This window comes from Xylocopa sonorina, chromosome 12, assembly GCF_050948175.1.
Source record: "Xylocopa sonorina isolate GNS202 chromosome 12, iyXylSono1_principal, whole genome shotgun sequence".
NCBI classification, from domain to species: domain Eukaryota; kingdom Metazoa; phylum Arthropoda; class Insecta; order Hymenoptera; family Apidae; genus Xylocopa; species Xylocopa sonorina.
The window spans coordinates 9714334-9738971 of record NC_135204.1 but is presented as its reverse complement, the minus strand read 5'-3'; the positions used below and the strand labels follow the sequence as shown (position 1 = coordinate 9738971).

At 45.4% G+C, this 24638-nt stretch overlaps 2 protein-coding genes and 3 non-coding genes across 8 annotated transcripts in view; 3 read left to right on the top strand and 2 right to left on the bottom strand.

Annotated features, from left to right (window-relative positions):
- Positions 1-2287: 2287 nt before the first annotated feature.
- Positions 2288-10923, top strand: LOC143429945 (uncharacterized). 3 transcript variants are annotated; one of them, XM_076905823.1, is made up of 12 exons: positions 2288-2870; positions 2977-3165; positions 3379-3638; positions 3961-4132; positions 4323-4504; positions 4583-4816; positions 4896-4998; positions 6017-6079; positions 6369-6463; positions 6635-6791; positions 6869-7627; positions 10585-10923. In XM_076905823.1, the coding sequence occupies exons 1-12, from the start codon at positions 2783-2785 to the stop codon at positions 10650-10652; spliced, it is 2370 nt and encodes a 789-aa protein (XP_076761938.1). In that variant the 5' UTR covers positions 2288-2782; the 3' UTR covers positions 10653-10923. The 3 variants fall into 3 exon arrangements, with proteins under 3 accessions (XP_076761938.1, XP_076761937.1, XP_076761939.1); XM_076905822.1 differs by having other exon boundaries at positions 6008-6079; XM_076905824.1 differs by lacking the exon at positions 10585-10923 and having other exon boundaries at positions 2289-2870; positions 6008-6079; positions 6869-8186.
- Positions 10924-12854: 1931 nt separating this feature from the next.
- The window catches only part of Ss (aryl hydrocarbon receptor spineless), a 100661-nt gene continuing 88877 nt past the window's right edge, over positions 12855-24638 (bottom strand). The window contains exons 5-10 of one of the 2 annotated variants that reach the window (XM_076905266.1): positions 16948-17157; positions 15542-15836; positions 15331-15472; positions 14790-15257; positions 13703-14674; positions 12855-13111 (exon numbers count right to left, since the gene is read on the bottom strand). In XM_076905266.1, the coding sequence (XP_076761381.1) occupies positions 12898-13111; positions 13703-14674; positions 14790-15257; positions 15331-15472; positions 15542-15836; positions 16948-17157 (2301 nt within the window). In that variant the 3' untranslated portion in view covers positions 12855-12897. The remainder of the gene's footprint in view (positions 13112-13702; positions 14675-14789; positions 15258-15330; positions 15473-15541; positions 15837-16947; positions 17158-24638) is intronic. The other variant, XM_076905267.1, reaches the window with a different exon arrangement.
- On the top strand, positions 17251-17322 carry Trnam-cau (transfer RNA methionine (anticodon CAU)). Its single transcript has one exon. It is a non-coding gene; the product is annotated as a tRNA-Met (tRNA).
- On the bottom strand, positions 17513-17584 carry Trnam-cau (transfer RNA methionine (anticodon CAU)). Its single transcript has one exon. It is a non-coding gene; the product is annotated as a tRNA-Met (tRNA).
- Trnam-cau (transfer RNA methionine (anticodon CAU)) lies at positions 18020-18091 on the top strand. The gene has a single exon. It is a non-coding gene; the product is annotated as a tRNA-Met (tRNA).

Here is a 24638-nt window from a genome sequence, read left to right as displayed (position 1 = left end):
CCAGGCATTAACCAGTATCGAACCCATATCTCGTCCTCGTATAGTATATATGGGCGTGCAGACATTATTGTGAAACGCAATAAAATTCACGACAAGACTAGCGTCATTCGAGCATCGAGCTAGTTCAGCTGAACACGAACTTCAGAACGCATCCCTTGGCACACGTGCGAAAATGTCGATACGAATTGGCTATTTCTAGGTCGTGAAAGTAAGCAGATCGATGCAATGTTCTCTAAAGGAGACTGTGAACTCTCCTACGTCCTTCGCCACGGTTTCGTGAATGCGAAATTCGCCAGCCTGTGTGCCCCGGTCCCGCAATTTCCGGCTCGCACCAAGCCAACAGGGGGAACTCATTATTTGCAGCATTTTATTGGCTGGCCAAATCGAGTGAGCGAATTATACTGCCTACTAGGCAAGTTCCATCGCTTCCTTGACATCCTTAGCCTGTTAAGGACTCGTTCAGGTGTCCATCGGGCAGCCCAAACGTATGAATCCGCGCCGTTTCCACGGAACGTTCGCGGGAATCGATAAAACGTTTAACCTAAATTTATTCCGTTTGCTATCCAAGCTGATTTCGCAACACCGATTTCGCCGTGCTCTATCTTTCTCCTAAACGAATTCCTTTGCGATAGTCGAAGTGTTCCATTCGGATTGGATGCAAAAAGTTTACACGCTGAGATAAATTTTCTACGCGTCTTTTAAACGACGCGCTAGTCTGATCGAGGGTGTGTTTTAAAAAATAATAATGACTAGGGGGAGGCGGGTGAGGGGGTGCACAAATTGGCGGCATTGTGGACGGTTGCCTGAACGCCGGCGCACGAAACCGGAGAACTCGATGCGATTCAAGCTGCTCGTCTTTATTAAGTCAACAACCCGCTTTAGAAATCCGTTGCGTTTCACAGAGACAGAATTAAATCCCGCTAGCGTGCGATATTCAGCGCAGCCGACAATGCGTGGGGACAACATTAATTGGTACACCGTTGCCATTGTTTGGAAGGCATTCGGTAATTAAAGACGTAATTGGGTAAACTCTACATATAGGATAAGCACTTACCACCGGCTGGGAACAATGGTCAGTTTGAGTCTAGTTCCCTTGAAACTTTGGTCCTCCGGATATGGACCAACGGGCAAAGTGTACCATACTTGGTTTCTTCGTGTAAACGATCCCAGGAATCTGATCAACAGAACATTCAGTTTAATATTCTGTACTGAAAATTTAACGCGAAAATGAAGCACAGCGAATTTAATAATTGAAAATCAGACAACATTTAAGATAAAGAACACATATTAGAGATCGAGGTACAATTACTTTTTGATGATCTTCGCTTGAATAATGGATTGTTCACTAAAGTTTGAAGGTAGAAGAAAGATTCAGGGTTCTAGTGCTGAATTATAATCGATGCGTGGGCCAAAATTGCTCGGAAGCCCGTGAACCTACGATGTTTTTGAGAAGACTAGCCGGCCGCGTGGCGCAACACCTGACACAGGGTGGTACATTCATCCCCACCAGTAGGACACATTAATTCACCCCCTCCTCTATCCTCGATAACGCGATTCACCCCCCAATTAGACTTTCGCCATTTTAATTCGTTAAGTTCGCCTCGATTACAGTCTCTCGATATGTACAGGAAATTTGAGCGAACAAGTTGTTACGAAATTTACAGCGAGACTTCAAGGAATCTTAACGAATATTTTTCTTTTTGTTACAAAGCTAGTCTCCTCTAAATAGCAAGCTGCTTAAATATTAAATTGATACATTTACCATTATTTTATATTATAAATCTCTGCAATGACGTGGTGACTACTTCTGACTTCCTCCAACACTTAGAATTAACCATATCGTTGATAGTATCGTTGATAGTATTAGTATATAGTTGATAATATTCAAGATGATAATAATCGTCGCATCTGGAAATATTATTCAAATTTATAAAGTTATACAAAATTACGTTCGAATACACGATTATACAATGGCGACTGGTTTTGAATGAAAAGTGCGAAGAGCGTATACTTTATTTTGTTCGATCGTGATTGTTCACAGATTATATTCTATAAACCGTATTTCTAGCAGTTTGTAGGCATTAATGTTGGTTATACGTTCGAGTTAAACTATAAAAATCGTGGAGAATTATGATTACCTTGCTGTAGAAGATTGTAGAATACAGCGGCGATCGTTTTTCCCTCCGACTGCTATGTTGACTATGTTTACATGTAACGACAAGCCGACAGGTGGCGCTGCGTCCTTTTCCGTACATGGAAGCGTTGTATTTTCTGCCGTTCATGGAAACTCCGTTCTATGTAAGTTGTGACACCTCGCGGCCAACATTAACGGAGATGTAATATTTTCCGGTAAAGTAATCTGGCAGTTACTTAAAATATTAAATGAGCGAAAAGTACCTAGGAAAATGTAAAAGATTGCATTAGGTTAATGTGAATCGTTCACGCTAATCTACAGCTTGGATCGCTGCTTCGAGCGCGATAAACTTTCGCGAGTCGTGTTAGTAATCGTCGTATACATTAGATATAGTAATATATATTGCAATAGGGCGCCCCGACGTGTATTAAAACATTGATCGGTGTGCAGTGAAAGTGCATAAAAAGTAATGAGATCTAAGCGTTTTTCCATCATGTAGTCGATACACTTTACTGGGTAGTCTTTTAAGTTCGCATTGCTAACCAATGCTTTTATTATACATTGACAAGGTTAAAGTGCGTTGATTCGTGGTTATTGTTTTTCCTCTGGGGCAATAGTAGGTAGAGAGAAAGAAAGAAAAAGAAAACAATGAGTGGAGATATGTTTGAAGGAAAAGATTACCCAACCCAGTGGGCTCTCAATCCTTCTGCTTATCAAAATATGAGTAACGATCAAGGTAAATGGCGTAAGAAGTATATCAGTATCCGGTATATATACGATTCATTTCTTCCGACTTTTGTAAAACGTTTAATTGTCATGCAAAACTCTTGATCGCTGCTCAGTCGACTGGGCAGCATTAGCTCAACAATGGATCAAAATGAAAGAGACTGTAGTGCCACCGGCACCACCTCCACCTACTATTAATCCTATATGCCCCGGGACTGATGGTAGCGGAGAAGCTCCAATGGACATGGACACGAAAGAAGACGATGTACCACCAGCACCACCCGCGCCAACAATCAGTGGATCAGGTAGTCAAACCGATTGTTCGGAGAGAATTTCTTATGCATTCATAAATCTATCCATTTGTACATATACGTTAATGTAGTAAAAATGATTAAGATTGAAGAAAATATTGTTCGCTTCTTTACTTATGTTTGGCTTCATATTTTGTTTGACAATTTAGCAAGTAAAAAATTTTTGTAATATAATATTACTATACGATATATCTTGCTTAATATCAGCCGAAGCGTGGAGTCAGTGGAACCAGTGGGGATATTGGAACACCACGTCAGGTTCTGGTTCAGGTACTTGGGAATGGACTGGTGTACCTCCTCCTGGTGTTTCTATAGGTTCCGATGGGAAACCCATGGGGATTCCTACAGTACCTGTTATTCCACCCGCTCCAACAATATCTACAACAACAGAATTTAGCGTGCCACCACCAGCAGCACCATCATTGTATTCTTATAATTCAGTACCTCCAACACAACCTTATAGTCAGGTTAAAATTGTATTTCTAATAATAACATAGAATTCCAGAAGTGCCTACAATTCCTGCTGTACTTAGGCTTAGCGAATCAGAACCGTGTGTTATTATCTTGTGTTATTATCTTTTCTTCTTAAACACGTATTGTAAAGTTAAAAAGAGAAAATGCTGTTTGATATATTGTAGTTTCAATCACATTCTCAATTTATTTTTCTATGTATTTTTCCTAACGAGTACGATTCAGAACACTATACATTAAAACAGTTTATTTAACTCGAAATGAAAGATATACGTGTCGGATTTAGACTCGTCGCTAATGTAAGTGTTTCATATTTAGGTAACTAGTTATTGGTCTGGAGAACCACCGGCTTCAATACCACCTCAGCCACCCCCTTTTATGAAGGGAGTCAGGCATGCGAACAGAACACCACACTTGAGGCCCATGGATACGGTAAGGTGTCGAGAAGATAGAGAGAAAACACCTGAAGAAGACACAACGACGACTATAGGTGAGTTTATAAAACTTACATGGTTATTATTAGAACTTTTGTATCTAACACGAGTAACGAAATGTCATTAACCATGTAATTGTCACACAAGCTCCAATCATTGATAAAGCTAATCGTAGCAATCAATATTTTCACGTGTTCGTTGAATAACATTCGCGACCACGATACGATGATGATATCTCTCTCTTAGACGCGGCAAAACGTAGACAATTGCCCGCTTGGATTAGGGAAGGTTTAGAGAAAATGGAAAAAGAGAAACAGAAAGCCGTTGAGAGGGAAAGGCAAGAGATATTGAGGAAACAAGAGTTAGAAGCCCGGAAGCAAGCCGAGGACGAGGCTAGGGCTGTATTGAATCCTGCTAAAAGCAAATTTGTAGGTGTTCGAATTACTGAACGTGTTCCGTAAATCAAAAGTGAGAATATTTCTACGAGATATTGTTGTGTAACGCAGGACTCTGATTCCGACAAAGAAACGGAACAGGAACCCGAAGAAGGTGTACGTGGTCAACAAGTGATCGAGAAAAATTTCGAACGTACCCCAGACATTCTTCTTCGTCCGCGAAAATCGCGATTTCGAGATGCAGATTCGCCGGATGCACACACGCATACGGACAGAAGTCCGACGACGTCTAACGCGACTATAACCGCTCCGAAGCGAACGAGAGAAGAAGTACTACAGGACGTGGTGAATATATTATTTCGATCGAAAGCCAGTGATAATCTCACTTTTGTCTTTTGCGCATGACAAATTTGTTTCGATGTAGATGTTGAAGGTACGGAGGTCGCTAACGGAAATTCTTCTGGAGGTAACGAACGAAGAAATCGGTTCTATATGCAGAGAGGTTTGGAGCCGCGCACGTGCCAAAGGTACCCCAGATACACACGATACAACTAACAAATTGACATATTTCATACTTTCGCTCACCAGTGCACAGAATCTGATTCACATGAGTCTTGTGCAGTGTTGCGGTGAACTTTTATTTGCCCATTTGTGTAATATATAAGCTTTTAAACATTAAACAAAGATTATTCAATTCATAGAGTTAATTATTCGATGATTTCAGGATATCCTACTTTATTTTTCCAGGACTTTGTATACACGTATACCATAAGTGATACTTCTCTCTATCATTTTCTTTTTGCTTTAAATAGAATTATAAACACTATGTCACCTGAATTTTTATCGAACGAACTCTTTTAGTTCCGTTTCGATTAGTTCGAATACCGTTTTTTGATATTTTCCGAGAAACTCGAAATCTGTATTAATTGAAAGAATAAATCTTTCGAAGAAAAAAAGAAGGAAGCGACAGTGATATAAAATTATGTAATAAGATTCGATGCAATTTCGATACGGCGAAAGTGAAACGTGGAAACATTATTTTTTCATTTTAATTTTGGCATCCACCTCTCGTTCGTTTTGGTTATTCATCGTTTGTCAATTGGATCACGCGGTTCGGAGACGCGGTATCGTATAGTCGTATGATTAATTTTTATTTCCCGTTTTCAGACTCGATTGCTTTCTTATCTTAATCATATGTTCTTTATCTACGGTTGCCATTAGTTTAGTGTAACATTTTTATATGTTTTCTATTCGTATTTGTTTTCACTGATATCTCGCTCCACCTTACGGCTCTGTACGTAAAACTGATCGTTGATTCATATGTAATGTACCTTCTACTAACGTCACGTCTAAAGCAGTTTCAGTTTCGTATATCTAAAGGGATTACATAATAAATATTCCTTAAGGTATATGAGAGGATTGAAGGGGCAGGATCAGCTCTTCTAGTGATATCGGTGATCAGTACCATTTAATTTGTGGGGGGTATCCTGATGATAGGACTTAGCCACTTGGTACTAAATGCGTGTGTATTGTAAGTCCCTGCAGGAGAGACCCCCGTCGCATCCCTCAACAACATGGCCCCTCTTGCTCAGATCACTCGTAAGCTTGGTAAGTATCTACACCTTTACAATCTTCAACGCACGGTCATCCTAGGAACCGCTCGTGTGTACACGCAGTTTCGTTCATAGAAAAAGAGAAAAAAAAAGAAATGAAAAATGCGTCCGTGCATTGTACCGTATTCTCTGTCTCTCACATATTCTTCGTAGCCATGCTCGTAGCCATTTTTCAATCGATAGTGCCAGCGTGTTTAATGGTCGAGCGTATGTCTTTATTTTGACGAAGACCCACTGTGGACTGGGTAGTGCATCAGGATAATAAACTAGTTATTTTCGTGTAGGTCTGGGCATCTATGGTGACAGCAACAGCGAGTCGGAGGAGGAGCAGAACGAACACGTCCAGGCTCAGAACAATGATAGCGACGAGGAGCTCGTAGTATGTATTCCTTTTCTGTCTTTGTCTTGAGTTGCAGGCAGCAAGTTGTAGCTCAAAATTATAGCAGCATTTACTCTCTCTCTCTCTCTCCCTCTTATATATCTAATATGGTGAATATGGCTGAATAAATTCAGAGATAGAAAGGAGAGAAGAAACGGTGGTATGTTTTAGGAAACGGTGAAACGGCGGCAGCAAGCGTTCAAAAAGACGGAGGAGGAAATCGAGGCGCGGCTGGCGGAGGAGGATGAGAGGGAAGAGCAACGTTACGAGGAGCAGTATAATAAGCAACAGGAAAATCATACTGGTAATACAAGCTGCAAAGACTCAGGTATGTTTCGAAATATAATAAAACCTAAGTGGCAACTAAATCAATTAAGCGTAACTCCGTAACATCACTACCTTTAGTTGATGAAAAAGAAACGGTAAATAATCAAAGAGAAGCGTCTGAAACTTTATCGAGCGGCGGGCAAAGTCCACAGCAACAAATACCGCCGCCTGATACGGCAAAGACCAATACGCCGTCGGGGTCAGGCGATTCCGAGTCTAGCAGTTCCGAGACGACGAGCTCTGACTCGAGTCGTCGTAGTGACTCGTTGAAGAAGAAACGATCGAGCAAAGTTCGTGAGCGTGATTATCGAAAGAGGAAGTCAAAGAGTAGAAGTAAATCGAGAGGGAGAAAATCGAGGTCACGTTCTTCCGAGCGTGGCCGGAAACGGAAATCAAGGTCTAGATCGATAAAGTCACGTAAAGAATATCGTTCAAGGTCTTCGAGCAATTATAGGTCCGGTAAGAAGCACAGATCGAGATCGAGAAACCGTAAACGGCGTAGATCCCGTTCGAGGAGCTGTCGTAGATCTAGATCCAGCACGGCCACCAGGAAATGGTCGCGATCGCATTCCAGGGGAAAGAGGAAGTCTCGTTCCCATTCGAGAGGGAGGAGAAGAAGTCGGTCCTATTCAACCAGACGGAGTAAATCCCGCGGCAGGGACAAACGCGGAAGGACTAGATCCCGATCCAGGGATCGTAGAGACAGATCGCGCACGCGTTCCAAGGAACGTAAACGTTCGCGGTCTTACGTTTCCAGGAGCAAGAGGAGGACGCGATCTAGATCTAGGGATCATAGAAAATCACGATCGAGATCAAGGCAGTCGAACCACCGGGACGGTAAGAAATCGTCGTCGCATCGGTACAGGAATTGAACCTGACCAAACTTCTAGCCAAGGTTGTATATATATATATGCATAATTCATAATTAAATAACTTTTTCCGGGTAATTCATACGGAATTAAAAAAAAAAAAAAAAAAATCAGACGAGGAAGAGAGCAAGCTAAGTCGAAAGATGATACCTTTCATTGTCCAATAAATAATGCAAATATTATCGGAAGCGAAAGTTTTCACGAGTGATTGTCCATTCGAAAGTTTTACACGTGCGCGCGCGCGATTAGCGATATCGCGGGAATATCGATTAAGTCACTACTTTACCATTTCATTAGGCTCGTTCTAGAGATATATTATTATCATTAACTGTACAGTGTCTTGGAAAGTTTGTATTAGTTCGATCCTTTGCCAATCAGGTGTTTTTATCGCGAGCGTTGTTTCTGCGTAAAAAAAAAAGGGGAAAGGTTAACACTATTTTCTTCTATTCGACCTGCTTCTAAATGATTAATTTTTTCTGGAGAATAATCGTATAAAATAAAAGGAATAAAACATGTGTGTATACGTCTGCGGACTCTATTCGTTCACAATTCCAATATATCCATTATTTTATAACGATGTATCCATTTTATACGAGTAATTAGTAGCCTGCATTTTGAACGATCGCGTAGAATAACCCTGCGTCTGAACTGTGTCAGACGTCGATTATTTCCCACTGAACAAATACCGTGCCGCCATTAATTTTCTTCTAGAAGCTTGATTGCGTCGTAATGAAACTACTAATACCAATAAAATGATACTAACCACGTCAGATGAGTTCTCGCGACTAATTGGTTTTCATCGATTCCTTGGAATCGCGAGTCTGTGTTTTATGTATCGAGTGATATTCGTCAGGTTGAATCAATAATATAAAGGAACTGTTAAATCTCTAACATCGCGACGCATCATTAACATGTACAGAGAAACATACATATACACACATACATACACACACACACACCCATGAATGCACACACAGATAGCACACAGATTAATCTGTTGGTTCAGTTATTTGTATTAAAATACGTTCGACGTACGTTAACCGATGATTTCAATGTATTGTAAGTACGGGCCTTACATACATATTGCTATGACAAGTGTAACGAGTCATTTTTAATTAAAATAAATAAGAAAAAAAAGAAGAAGAAACATACCCACACGTGGTCTTCACTTGCATAGGACTCTGTACATAGTTGTTCGTTCTATTGCATTATTATAATTTATTTCATATAAACATTTGATACAGTTTTAAAATTTTATTTCTGTAGAGCTTAGCGTTTAGTATAGTTTAGTGTTAATAAGTAATTAGATCCTACGGAATATATCGGAGATAAGTGGATGGTGTGATCGAGGAGAGTCAAAGTTTGGTTTGGCATGATTATCGTGTTCTCACTTTGATACATTCGGATATATAAAAGAACGTCTGCGGAACAGTACGCGAAACACAGTTTCTTAGCCAGGGGACGAGGTATTGAGAAATGCGTTTCGAAAGGAAAACGGGCTTTACGATATTTTTTTGTCTCTTTTTTTTTCTTTTTCATTCACTGAAGCCCAAGGATAGTCGAGTTAAATTTACAAAGTAGTGAGACACAGGTATCTGCAAGGCGATAATTTTGTCTCTCTCGTTGAGCAGTGTTGCTGTATCGTAGCAAATGATTTTAGAATAACAGATATATTTCAGAATTGATATGTAACGGTATATATCACTGATCATCTTGCAGACATCCCTTCTACGTCTTACGCTTTTAGCGGACGCGGTAATGCGGACGTCTGGAAGGTGCCAGAGACATATATTCTTCCTTTTTATTAGATATTTTATAAACACTTTTATAAGGAAAAGAGACCGAGTTCATAGTTACCTTAAATTTATTCAATCCATCATAGAGATATGTGTAATAATGTCGTCTTAATTACTTTTACATGGTAATTAATCAACAAAGATTGGTCTCAGTGGTCAGATAATCCTCTCGATCGAAACAGGCACTAGGTGATATTCCTTGATCGCGATCGAACACACTTAGCGTTCGATAAAAAATAGGAAACACGCGATTAGAGAGTTTCCACTCGATAGGGCCATGATATAAATCACACGTTGTCTGCAGATACCGGTCACTATAAAATAAGGTACGTATTTTGATCTATGTGGAATAGCTATGGGGAGAATTTGTCTATATCGACTAAATCTTAATCTATAGCTCGTTAGAAGATATCTTACTTTAAATATACAGTAAATATACATGTACGCTTAAATTGTCCAAATATTCTCACCGTTATGATCAAATAAGAAGGGTCGGCAGGCGTCAACCCTCAATTCGTATAAATTTCGTTTAATAGGAACGAGAAGGAATTTCCGAAAATGAACAGCCAGTTTTCGCTCGTGTTTGTAAGAAAAATATCGTTATCATTGGGAGAAGCGAATTTTAGATGTTGGTTTAATTCGATTTGAGGGTTGACGAATGATTATACGGGATTGTTAACGCGGCTTATGTATAGATACATGTGTACAGTGGAGAGGTAATTCGTTTACCAAGCAAGATTGTCGGCAAGGGTTGGGACGTCAGTGAGAACATCGTTACAATTTAAGCATAGTGGATATATCATTAATTCGTTTTATGTATGGACTAGACTCAATTACTTATAATAATAAACCTTCATACGATATTGCAAAGAAACGTAGTTTCAAGCTGTTACGGTCGAAGTTGTGAATTTACAGTGTGGGTTCCCGAGACTTGTTACTGATGCCCTCGCTTTCCCTCCGATGAACTTTACAATTTTATATCCTAATCTCGTTTATTTTATTTTATTTGAAACGCTAGAAAAAAGACAAAAAAAAAATGATGAAAATCGATATGTCTAGTATTTGTTTATTGTCGACGCCTTGTTTTATCGATCTTCTGAGAAATTTATATCCTTTTCTTCTCTTCCAGTAAAATACCGAAATGTTAAGTTACCCCGTCGTCGAAGAACTCCACCAGTAACAAGTCTTCGAGCGTGACGAAGTTCGTCCTACGCCGCGAAAGCCGATCAGCGGACTGGATGTTTACAAAGGATCAATAGCAAAATAGTTTCGTATATTGTATAACACTACAACGACATGAAGTAGGTAAAGTTACAGAATAAATTGTAGTTTGAAAGTTTGAAAAAGGACGCGTGTGGATCCGAAGGGAATAAAGGGAGGATTTTCATCTCGGTAGCCATAGAAATCTATCCGAAAAATTGAAACGTCCCTACCAGCAAATAATACAATATATATCTCTTTATGTATACATATATATCTCTTTGTAATTAGATTGCAAGAGGAGGAGGAGGGTGCCGCGCATCCTGCTCCCTCTCTTCCGTTCTGATATGTAGGTATACGGAAAATAAAATCACGTTTCTCTCATCTTCACCGGAAGATTCGAAGCTGCGAGAAATCATTCTGGCCTCGACTATTGAAACACGGACAGTTCGATGTCGAATCATTGGGAAATCGATCGAGACTTCCGGTCCTTCAACCCTTCCCCAACCCCCAAGGTTCGTCCTCCTCTACGCGCAGTCTTCACGTTTCCCGAGCACGGACGTGTGTTACGTTCGCTAAATGAGAGTGGGTACCGTCTAAAATTATGGAAGGCTCGCCCAGCGTCGCTGGACGTCGTCGATTTACGCGCGTGTACATAAATAGCCGTATAAATTAATTAAGTACAAAAATTACAAACTTATTAACAAAAAAGGAAAGGAAAAAAAGAAAAAGGAGAAACGTTGGCAAGACAGAGGTTCAGCCGAAAATCGATAGTTTTCGCCTACTTTTCCTGTTCTCGTCTTGGCCCGTTCAACGGAACACGCAACTGTATCTTGGGGTTCTTCGATAGAAAAACGCAAAACCGTGTGTGATCCAGGAATCGAATTATTTTTTAGATGATGATGCATAGAAGTGCGCGAAGAATGTTTATAATTAATGTATTGCCATGGATAGTACGTACACTTTGGTCCATCTAGTCAGGGTTACGGAACGTGGAATGGAATGTTTCTCGAGCGCGTACATAATTCGATTCCTCGTTAAGAAGTGCGGCAAACGTGGACGCCTATCTACTTAGTTTCCTTCGATTTTTGTAAAGAAATGAAACTTCACATGCGCGAATCTTAAATACCTTTTAGAAGAATACCGCACTTTAAATTACCTAACACATATCACAGAATCATGTGTACTCCATTTAAAAAAATGATTACACGCACGAACGCAATGACACGATTAACCCCTTGCGAGCCGAGCCAGCACCCTGCACCCTCTGCGTCTTGAGAATATTCCGCAATCTCATATCGATTATACCGGACCGCAAGGGGTTAAAAAAGAAAGAAAGAAAGCAACGATAGTACGTACAGCACGATCACACAATATACGCAGGCCTAATTAAAAAACTAAATTCCGTGTGTGTTGCGTTTCTCGTATCACGATCGAGGCGATTCGTGTTTTGTGCTCCTCGATTGATTACTCTTCTCTTCGTACGAATGATGGAGGACGCGAATCTGGCTGGCGTATCTCTTTGACATCGGAACGATTCAAATGTTTGTCTGAGGAAAATTTCATGGAAGGCAGAGATCTGTGTGTTTCTAATAATTATAGGAAATCGAAGAAATTTGTTACGGTTGATCGTAGGTACGATCAGAGCCAAAGAGACACGCGTAGCCACACTGCAAATGATATGTTAATTACAAAACGTACCTTTACTTAATTACAATCTTTCGGCTCGCAGAAATTTCCTATCGTTTCCCATCGCTTTCCAAGCGAATGATAAACGTTCATCTTTACTCGAGATCCTCGCCCGCTTGGCTTTATCTCGACAATATAGTACGTACTTAGACAAGTATAAGGACCTCCGTAGTCGTTAGCTTTCACGATCGACGAACGGGAGACTTGGTGAACTCTCGTGCTAACTTAACAATACGGACGAATGAACGTAATCAGGCGTACATACACATAATAATGTAATGAGTATGTTATGTTACAGCGCTATACGAGAGCACTCTTAACAGCTTTAACCGGTATTATCTGTATGGTACAGTCACGCGTTTTGTGATCTGCCTCGGTGGAACAGTCTCCTCCGAGATATCTGGAACAGTAAACGAGAAGATCGCGTTACGAGAGAATAAAAGTTTAGTATACGCAATTGTAATGAAATAATCGTACGATTAAGGATACCTTGATCGGCAAAACGAAGCGACGCTGAGGCCACCAAGAGATTATTGGTTGAGCAGGGTGTTAGTCACCTCAGAGATGGACAGCAAAGGACTCCCGGCGTCCGGTTTGGAATCTGAGGGACAGTTGGGCCCATTCCCGCTGCTGATGATCCCACCGCGTGCTGGTGCTGAGGATGATGGTGCGGAGGGTGGTACAAGACGTTGCTGTTGCTGGTGTTGCTGTCCGGCCCTATGCCCATGCCGACTCCCGTCCCCGTTCCCACAGCTAACGGGGGCGTGCTGCAACCGAAAGTGTGTTTCACCGTTATTCGCAACCCCTTTCACGCTTTCGACCATCTCATCTCTGTCCTTCCTACATTTCATTCAATCGACTAATCCCATCATTCTGCCATCTCCATCGTTTCTAATGGTACTTTCTATTCCTAAGTGCAGTGAGACAAATAAAATCATACGGACAAAAGAACGCTGCTTCGAGCTCGCAAAAAAATAACGCTTCGAAAAGAAAAAAGAACGAAGAAACGTGGGCATGCAGAGTATGATCGAATCGACGACGGTACGCTGGAGAGAAGTTCGTGCATTACTTGTAACGTGCACGCCCAGCAGTAAATAATCAAAGGTATCGTATCATTTTAATCCTCGCGCGATTCTTTCGTTTCTTCATCAGAATCCGATAATACACGTAACGATACTGCCAATCGGTAAATTTACGTTCTTATTTAACCCCTCGAGGATTATCTAGAGCGAAAGTAGTAACCAAACGAGGACCCTCCTCTAATCCTAAGAACTCTATCCAACCCCTGGTCTATCCACATCCTGGAGGGGTTAACCACGAGCTGAGATAAAAATCTGTGAGGCAGCAGTGACACTCACTGGGGCGCGTGCCTTGGTGGTGCGGGGTGGTGATGGTGGTAGGGATAGTACTGGTAGTGGTGGTGGTGTTGCACTCCTTGCCATACCTCGGAGCCCGCTTCCCCGTGGCCATGGCCTGGATGCGAGTGCGCGTATCCGATAGTGCTTGCCGCTGCAGCCGCGGCCGCAGCCGCAGCCGCCGCCGCTGCCTGATACTGTGACGTGGTCACCGGGTACTGCTGGTGTTGTTGCTGTTGCGGTTGTTGCTGTTGCTGGTGGTGCTGGTGCTGTTGTTGCTGCTGCGACGCCTTGGTCCTCGGCGAGCTGGGCGCCGCGGGTTGCTGATCGTTGGGCGACGTCTGTCTCCATTTGCACTCGCCGTTCATGGAGTTCATCTCGGCTAGGGATTTTAGGGGGTCGCCAGCGGTGGCGTTGGTGGAATGAGTGGACGAGTGAGTGGAATGCGGTGTGGGTGGGCTGTAGCTGCCGTTGTTCCTCGGTGGAGTACGGGCGGGAGGTGCACCCCACATCAGGACGGTCTGTCGTGGGGCCTCGTTGCTGTACACTTCCGGTTTCACGTCTTCTATCTTGGGGGTGAGCACGCCGTTCGTTGGTCCTGTCACGGGCGAACTTCCAGCGGAATTGCTGGAGGATGCCCCGCCTTCCAGGGAGTGTCGACTGCCTGCGCGGACGATGTTGATATCGGTAGTCGCTGTGTGCATCGTCGAGGCGCTCGCGACGGGGCTGGCGGCGTAGGGTGAACCGCTGACGCTGCTCGGGTGTCTGGTCTCCACGTATCCGTACTTGGGTGACTCGCCCAGCTGTTGGCAGTATAGCTTCTCCTCGGTTTTGCTCGTCAGCTGGTGCGTCTCGTAGGTAGGCAACGAGACATCGATGAAACCGTTGTACGCGGTGCTCGTGTGGTACTCCGTGTGGTAATAGGAACCGAGCGGCCTGTATTGGAAAAGGTTTTCCGTGGCTGTGGTAAGATACCTGGAGATTTGAGAAGTTTAGACGATTAATAATCGCGACAGGCTAATCGATGTAACTCGTCGAGGAAGCGTAGCTACGTATGCGTGTCTTATTGTTAGAAAGGTTTAAGGTTCACCTATTGTCCAGCGCAGTCGCTGGATACAGAGTCTGATGGTAGTTGCCCGTATGACCAATGTACGTGGTCAACGAAGGGTCCGTGCTCGCTGCAACTGCCGTGGGTGCGTAAGCGGTCGGGTATATCGTGTTCAGGTTGCTGTAGGCCGCTGCGACTGCAGCTGCGGCACTGGTATCAGCGGCGAGGTAGTCCACGGACGCGACCGTGGGTGTAACAGGCGGGGAAACAGACGATTGCGCGGCCAGTTTGGTACGTTTATTCCGACAAGTCGACAGGAAGTCTCTTAGTTGAGTCTTGTACCGCCTGTTCACTCTCTGGGACGTCTGTTGGCTAGGGAGCGTCGGCGTCATCACGGAACTCGTGAGGCTGTCGCTGTCTGAGAAGTAGCTGTTGGTCAGCCCGGCGTCCAGGTAGCTCACCTTGAAGTCCATCGTCCGTTTACCCAAAAGGTCCCTGCCTTCCTCCTCCCTGGAATGTTTCACGATCGGAAATGTTCACGGAATCGCGAAGAAAGCGTTTCTTCATCTAGAAGACTACCTACATAAGAGGTCGATGCGTGCTGATGACGAAATCAGGCTTCGAGTTCTTGTAGACCAATCTGGAGCTAGTCTGCAACCACTGCCAGCCACCATCTTTCTTTTGAAATCTGTATGCTATCATTCCCGAGGCACCAGTTTTCAGGACTAAAAAATAATTCGATTAATTCCTCGTCTCGAATCTGAATTCCGAAGGATCTTGAACTGAACACTTACGTTCTTGGTGAGCGCTCGCGACGTAAGCCAAATCATCGTAATGGACTAGATCGTAGCCGCCAAGGTTCGCCAGCTCCGCGTCTGAATATCCTAGCAACATCTTTCCCCGTTGGTCCATGGACACGAGCGCTAGGTCCAATTTGTGTTTGCTCTTGAACATTACGTCCTTTTGCGGAACCTCCAGCAAGGACGGCGGTCCGAATGGTGTGCACAGAGCGAACAGAGCCAACGGTGGCTCTTCCGTCTTCCTGTTTTGACCGTGGAGTATCTTCACTCGTCCCCTGATGTCCAAACGCTGGAAAGTAAAGTAGATTTGACTAATTAGAGAAACGACACGGTCCACGAAAACGGGCATAAATCAAAGCCAGCCTTTGGTCCGACCGCAGCAGGGCAAAACGTTAATTATCTTACGGCAAATATCCAGCAAATACGAGCATACACTCGGAACAAACGGTGTCCAAGAGTTGTAGACGGTAAGAACAAGGAGAAAAACGCGGCGGTATAGCTATACTGCTACCAGACTGTCGCGCAAAAAGGTCACCGTTCTGACGTTTATGAAAATGAAACTGTAATCGTTAAAGCTTTACGACGAAAAGGACACCGACCCAGAAGAAAGGAGCTCCCCGTTTTTACCGAAATTCACGTCGAAATTATTCCTCTCCGAACTCTCCGCTTCTCTTCCTGTTTCTCATCACGAGCGAAAGGTATATAAAAGGAACATTCGGCTGGAAAAAGTGCAACGAAAGAGGCACGTCGAAAATAACAGCGATGATATGAAACCGTAGAGTCTAAAGCAACACGTCGGGGAAAAAGTCGCCGCAATTCCAACCACCAGATGCCAGAGAAAAACAGGCTGTAATTATGGGTGGACGGGGCGAGACTGGCTCCCTCCTCCACAATTAAGTCCATTATCGTCGGCTGCAGGGTTAAACGCGGTTCTCGCAGGCAATTATGAAAATTTGATGCCGTAAAAATCGGATCGATAACTCGCGTGGTCTTATCGTGTGTGACGCTCGATCGAGCGTCTTTCGCGGCTACCATTACTACGTTAAAGGGTGAAAACGGGGCCGGCGGTAAGATACCACAGCATGGGAACTGTTCTTCCGCATAGGTCAACGGATTATCCTTGTTCGCGTGACCGTGTGCGGAGGTTTCGATGAATGAACCAGAATTACATTGTGCGCCGCTGAAACGATCGTGAAACTGTGACCAGGCATGCGAGATACGCACGCCTCGAGAGTCGATATCGATTGAATAATTTTTGCTGGTGAGGAAGGCCGCTACTGTGCAAAATATGTGGCTAATATTTGGTTGACCTTGCATGATCTTTAGATGAACTCGTGTGCCAACGTGGAGGAAACGTATTGTAAAATGTGCTGCCTGAATTTACGAAGAGACAAGCTCACCAAGAAGCCGGATGTGTTATCCAGAAGACACCGGAAGCGGACGGTAAAGCTGCGCTCCAGGAGATGACTGTGCTGAGGCGAAAGAGCGTCATGCAGAGGGAGACTCGCACTTTCAGCGGGCAGAAAAGAGTTCCACATCAACTGCCTTTGGAGTTCCTCTCTGTCCTCGCTGTGGACCAGCTCGTAGACGCTTTGGTGAACGATGTCGGACTGAAATGAATAGGAAACTAATTAATAAGGAAAGAATATGTAAAAATAAGGTATTCGCCACACGCTTCAATTTTTTTCAAGGTCTGTCACCGAAGCAGAGTGGCGCAGTGGAAGCGTGCTGGGCCCATAACCCAGAGGTCCGTGGATCGAAACCACGCTCTGCTAAAGAGGGTTGATAAATTAACTTTTTGAATTTCTTTTTGCTATGGATTAGTTGTGTAATCAATTTAGGGAAGTTCTTCTGTCATTTTTTACTCATTTCATGCGTAAGAAACAAATTTTTTATGGTAAAAAGAAGCTGCAGAGGGTTGTGATCTGCTGAATCGACAAAATTTTGTCAAAAATGAACAACCCTTAGCAGAGCGTGGTTTCGATCCACGGACCTCTGGGTTATGGGCCCAGCACGCTTCCACTGCGCCACTCTGCTTCGTTGGAGAACATTTTTTAATCATTTTCCACCAGATTTGATAATAAATAATTTATTTCCATATATAATTTAATAGATTCATAACTATATATTTGAGAAATTGTAAGCTTCACTATGTGCCATTTTATTTCATCATGATTTAATGAAATTTTTTTAAAACCGCAGACCTCTAAAAGAATAATATTTCATAGTTCATTATTTATTATATAATAAACATTGCAGCATTATATTATGATATACTTGGTTACAAAACAGCATCCGTAACAAGTGTTTACGTAATACATAATTACGTGCAAGCATTTCATTTCATTTGCATATGACTGTATTATTAATAATTTTGTATTGCTATCATTTCTAGGACTCAAGACTATCGATTACTTTGGACTTGCCTCTGATAAGTCCGATAAAAACTACCTTAATCAAGAGGGAAACAACAGCAGAGTGGCGCAGTGGAAGCGTGCTGGGCCCATAACCCAGAGGTCCGTGGATCGAAACCACGCTCTGCTAAGTGAGATAAGTGAATCATATTTTTATTTTACAATAATCTTTTTGCGATATAATACACAGCTTTACTATACAATTTCTTCGTTCAACAATGTTTTACAACATGGTTATGATTAAAAATCCGTACGATGCGTCGTACCTGCTGACAATGAATCTAATATAATTTCACTTATACGTTTGAGGTAATTGAGGTATTAACAATTCTGACTTGAATAATTGTTGTACTTTCCAGGATTGGCGTCGAGTGAACCCTACAATACAGCAGTCTTCGAGCAACCCCTAAATGCGACGCGGCAGACAGTTCGAACTGCCCCGAACGAGTAGGCAGTCGGCGCGGCACGGTGGAGAAAGGGACGGCCAGGAGGCAGCGGCATTATTTCAGGAAATATCTGATCGGTCGTGACGTCGCGACGGCGACATAGGCGCACATACGGCACATGTAGCTACACGTGTCCGACGCACTTTATCGCGCATAATTAATCCGGCCTAGCCAGCGACGGACGATGAGCCCGTGGTGCACGAGAAACCCATAGTTTCCTCGTTCCTTCAGCGAAGAAAAACGAGCAGAACGAGAATAACTTCTCTCTTTGGTTTCAAGTCTCTCTCTGCTCTCTCTCTCTCTCTATCTCTCTCTCCCTTTCTCTCTGTCTCGCGCGCGTATGAACGTTGATCGGATAATCGGGTCCACCACGCACCCTAAGCCCCGGAGAGCCAGCCTAGAAAATAGATCGAATTAACAGGCCCGGCTTGGTGCACCGTGGCCACGGTTGTCCGGCCTTCGACGCCTGGAATAATGCAATAAATCAGCCGGTGGAAATGATACGGATGCGGGCTCGCCTTGCTACGAACTCAACGACCGTGTAAGCTCCTCGTAGAAATAGGAAGACGCCGGGGCGCTACGCGATGTTTCCAGCCGGGAGAAGCCGTGGTTTGCCTCGCTAGACAACTGTTATCTGAGGTACAAGAAGCCACGACGTCGAGGGTACAAGTTTTTATCGATAGACGAGCTATAGTTTCAGACACTTAGGGGTTGAGTTATTGTACTATTCGGTTAAGCGTAACAGAGATGTTTTATGCCTCTTCTTTTTCCCTTCAACCCCTTCAGAAAAAATGGGAAAATGTGAGATATCGGGGAATCGAAGCTTTCAGTTTCATAGAGCTTTCCTCGCTGACGCATATGTAATCTCAGATTCTTGATACGGTGGACCGAATGAAAAGGCTGAAGGAGACCCCGGAAAGTCATCCACCTGTGAAAGTCACACGATTTCCACGGTGTCCAGCGTCAGAGTCGAGGGAAGCGGCGCTGGTCGAATTGTCGCGATAGCCCATTAGCTGGTCATAGCTGTCCGGGGGCTCGGTTAACCGAGGAATAATATAATAAATCACGCGATAGAAGGGAACGAGAGCTTTCGAGGTACGTTGCATTTCCGATAGGCGGAACAGCGTAGCTGCACGTAGCTGCGCCTTCTCGTAACGTTCGTGTCGCCGGTGCACGGATCTCACGACTTCCATGTTACTCACACCATCCCTGTGTGTACGATATTACTCGTGGACGATAATGGGATACCCGTCCGAGCAACCGAAACCTGCGTTTTTCGAGAGTTAACGGAGCTGCGAGAAGCTGCTGGCCCGTAGAAGTTTGAAGAAAATCGAAGACCCTCGGGTGGAGGAACTTTTTACTTTTCCAAGGTGCTACTAGTTAATGGACGCGAGGTGAGTAAGGAGTACGCGAGGCAACTCGAGTGCAATTTTAGTTGGTGGAATTTCTACTGTTTGCCGCAGGAAAGCATTGAGTGGTTCAGGGGAATCGATATACGACTGCGAGGCTGGGGATTCACATCGAGCTCCATCGGACGTCCGTACGGGCGGCCATAAAACTCGATCTCTCAATAAATATAGGAGAGAGCGCAGCGCGAACTCTCAGGGCGTCTACGTTCCGTGGAAAGGAGCGGGTGTCCCGTCGAAGGGGTCCGGTCGGTTCACCACGGGGTCCAGGATGAATTCAGGGATCGTCGGGACCGGCTTGGCGTGGCTTTCCCTAGCCCGCAACCCCGCTGCGCGTTCCGTTTGCTCTAATTTTAATTAAACCCTTCCTACACAGGATTTCCGTGGTAATCGAGCAGGCCAGGCCACGGCCATACTTCATTGGGACACGCTCGACGTGTAATTGCTCCGCGTTGCCCTTTATTCCGCCCCGCCAACATGGCTCGGCCAATTTTATTCCCGTCCACGCGCTCGCGCGGTCTCTCTCCCGCGTATATCAAGCCCCGGCCACGGGCGTACGTGTAATTTTCATTAATACGTGATTTATTCCGGCGACCCGTGATTTATGGAATCATATCGACGCCCAAGAGTCGCGTCGCGCCGCACGACCGCCTTCGAGAGACTGGCTGTTACGCTGTACCCTGGCCACCTCTCGATTACCTACACGACCGCCGCAGACTTTTCGGATACGGTGAAACGAAGCAGGGATACACGTCGAGAGAGCACGTGAAACGAAACTTATTCAGGTACGTAGAGAAATGATCGGTACTTTTGACTCGCGTTATCGATCGATATCTTGGTGCTCAAATGGTACCCTCGCGAGGCATTCTCGCGGCGAGGAAAGGTCATTAGTCAGCCATTCGAAAACCGTCTAATCTTGGTAACCAGGAACGAGAGTCCGGGAGGTGTTCGAGGAACGAGCCTCCCGCAAAATTCGTTGACCCCGCCCTCTTTTATTTTCCGCGCCGGGGCCCAGGTTCGCTCACATTTATTTTTCCCCACGGAACTCTCCTTTTCTCTCTCCCCGCGTCTCTCCGTCGCTCCCTGGCGCAGCCAGTTAGCAGCGACGGGCGGTTTGCCGGTAAGGTCCGGTAACGTTTGTTACCATTGCTCGTTTAAATAATCTCGAAACATGCATCCGCGGGACGGAGCGGCCCGACTCGTGGATGGCTTTACGATCGGCCCTCGTCGTTAATTAAGAGCTTGTAATTATTTAGTGGAGACGCTAGCGCACCCCCGCCGGCATCGAAGCGGTCCCGCTCCCTTGCCACGGCTTGATTTACATTCCTGCGAAGAATGCGAAAGGCCTCGCCTTCCTTTGCTCTATTTTCTTTTTTTCTTTTTTTCCTTCCACCACCGTCAACCTCTCTGCCTCTCCCCTCGTCTCTATCCTGTCTGCTCGTCCTGTTCCACAGCCTCCGCGTAGCCCCGTCTCCACCACCTCTCCTCTCCTCTCGTACTCCTGTCGGTCGAACGATGACGACGAGACCGATGGCATCTCGTATGCCAGATTCGATTTCATCGAATTTTTCACGAATCGACGACGAATTTCGAGCGACTCTGTCGCCCGTTCGTGAGAGACTCTGCTCGTTGTCGTCGTGCGACTCGCAGAGAAACGAGCGACGGTAAAAAGGCTGGATGGACGTCATACAGGACTCACGGAGGACGAGAACGGCACCGAACGGGTCGCGTTCGCGTAAATCCCCGGGGACGGCGCGCCGCGGAGATAAATCAGCCGGGACGCCGGGTGAAATCGACGGAAACACGATTCGGCGCGATCAAAGGACCCTCTACAAATTGAAACAAATCAGCCGGCTAATAATAATTAATCCGCGGGCCGCATTAATTATCGAATGCCGGCCGACGTCCGCCTTCCCCTTTTTTCCCCCCGCCCGTGTCTCTCGGTTGGGTCGCGCGCGCGCGCGCGCATTAAGCCCCTCGTTGCCGGGGCCCCGCGTTCGGGCCCCGGCACGAGAACACGCGCTGGTTCTTGCGCGAGCGATGGCCGGGTAAACGCGATAATGCGAGCCAGAACGCGGCGATACCGAATGTTGAGCTCTCAATTACACCCGCAGAGTTATGGACGCGCCCACCCCTTCCGCCCCTCCCGCGATCCCTCTTTGTATCCGGCTAACAAAACGGGCCAGGGACGAGACGGAGAGGTGGATCAGCCTCGGGCCAGACCGATCTCGCGTCTTCATTAGCGGCTATTAATTGTCAAAATGTGCCACATAATTCAGCGCGTGCGAACCGACCGGAGTCGCTGCCCACGGACCTTGTGTTTAAACCTTAACGCGGTCAATTGATTTCTAATGAGAACGGGCCCGAGGCCAGGCCCTTTGAGAGGTCGGCCTTTAAGAGGGCTCGCGTTGCGGCTGAGGTGGACGGAGATCGTTCCCAGATAGGGAGGATTAATTTTGTTTTCGGTCGAGGGTGGTTGCGAGGGTATTCCGTGGCAGAACGATAGCAACGCTCGATATAGAAATTCGAACAGGACTCGAGACACTTCGTTTCTATTTCACGCATACAAACGTGAAGATCATTTTCGATACAAGTCGCATTCCGAAAATCGAGCCATCACAAAAGAGCAACCCACTCTTCCCTCATCTTCCGCTGGAACGCATCCATTGAAACGCGACAGGGCACGCAAATCGTGTAACACAGCTAGGGTATACTGTAACCAAGTGAGAGAGAGAGACCAGACTCGATGATTTCCCGATTCGACGACCGTGTATCCGACGCGAGGTAATCGCGGGGCGTTTCGGATGACGCGATTACACGGGCCTGTAACTCCACGAAGACCATACCAACCCTCTTCTTCGAGTCCAGTGGAAAAACCGTGCAACGTCCACGTCGGCTCGCTACAACGTTACTCGTGAACCCGCGGTTACGTTTCAGTTCCGTATCTCACGCGAGGAACGAGCGGAAAAAGAAGGGGCTCGCGAGGCAACCGCGGGGGTGGTCAGAGTTGTTCGCAGAGTTGGCACGCGGCTTAATTGGCCCGATAGAGTCGATTCGATGCTCGACGAGACTGTGACCGGCGTCGGATAAAAGTAATAACTTAAACGAAAGGTCAGGGGGCGAACTTATCGCAGCAGAGAACAGACGGGGGGGAAATCTGGGGGTTGGACGGTCTTGAAGAAACCTTTGTGGCGACGAATTGGGGTGGGTAGAACGGATTACAGTTTTCTGAACGGTAGTTTCGCGATTTGACAAATGTCGGGCGATTTCTCTAGTTAAGGGGTTGGCGTAATTGGTAAATAGATATATAAGTATAGCGTTTGTGTTGGTTGTTTATCGGCTAAACGCACGAGGTGAGGAACACCGGCGAGGAAATCGCAGCGTCGCTGCTACACGCTTCGTTCCTCTTAAATAAACCGTATATCGGGAGGAAAAATCATCGTTCTCCACGTATCGTGACGTGTGTGGGAACCGTTTGCGTGCACGGTTACGTCTCAATGAATGCCGCCGCGAAGTCGAGCGCCGAAGAATTATTCTCCTCGGCCCGCCCGTGTTTGCTTCTCCTTTATAAACAAATTGTCCATTAAATTTGATTAGCTCGCTTAGCATGCGTTTAAAGCGTGTTCTCGATATCGAAGCTCCGGATAAAAATCGTGAACTCTTCGCGAGGCGAGGAATCGCGAGTTCGTGGTAGCTCGGGGGTTATTCACCGCCATCTTGGTTCTCGTGAGATCGAGAAATCGTAGGAGTGTTCCATTTCCTCAGAGGGGACGACGATTCGCAGCCGTGACACGCGTGGCCGTGCGAAGGGAACGAGGAAAAGCGCCATCGGTTCCGAGCGATCGCCCCGCGAAATTTGTTTACAAGAAACGCGAGATTGTAACGCGTTTCCCCCCTTTGTGAGCTGGGAGACGCGGGATCATCGGATCGGAAAATCATCATCCGTCGTTTCCTGCAATTACAATCTTCTGCACAAAAGCGTTCGCGTGCGTTTCTACGGCACAGTCATCGTGCGTCGGGAAATCATCATCCGTCATTTTTTCTTTTTTTTTTTTTTTTCTCTTCGCCCTCCCCCTCCGTACCTTCACCCTTTCCGTGGTTCTTTCTCTCGCTCCTACCGATCGCCTAGCTATTCCGCTGTTCGCCTCGCACTCGCGTGCGTGCCGTGCACACCTGCGTGCAGATCGCATTTCGGCGTGCGTTCACCGGGGGTTGAACGATACCGCTCTGTTCCGGATAGAAAGGCAAATGGCTTTTTCTTCGTTCAATCCGCTCCTTTTCCTGATTTCGCCGCGCTTATTTACCCTCCTCGTGCTCGTTACTCTGCCTTCTGTACACTGTCACGCGTCGTCTTATCGTGACTAGCCGGAAGATCCATCGAATTAGGTGTAATTCGAAAGTAAAGGTACTCGCGATCCTTCGAGGGTAGCCGTAAAGTGTGTACAGAGCCAGGAATAATGGATGAGGATGAGAAGCCTGGATGACGCGATGAACGATAATTTCACGTTCGATCCGGTGAAATGATATTAATTTCGAGGAGCCGTTTTTACTTTCGTACCTATCGAAGCAGTCAAGGAGGCACGATAATCGTCCGGCTCTATCGAGAGCTGTACGTCTACCTTGGAACAAGGGGAAAAGGGCGACGCTGGCTAGACCAAAGGGGATAATGCTTGCGTAAACGTGACACGTAGAACAAGACTGACAGGTCTGGCGTGACCAGCCAAGTGTTGGGTGTGGACAAGGCTCGATTGAAGACAAACCAACGCCAAGGATACGGATAATGTGCATAAAATTACACTCGAACCGGGGCATCGATGGTAAACTA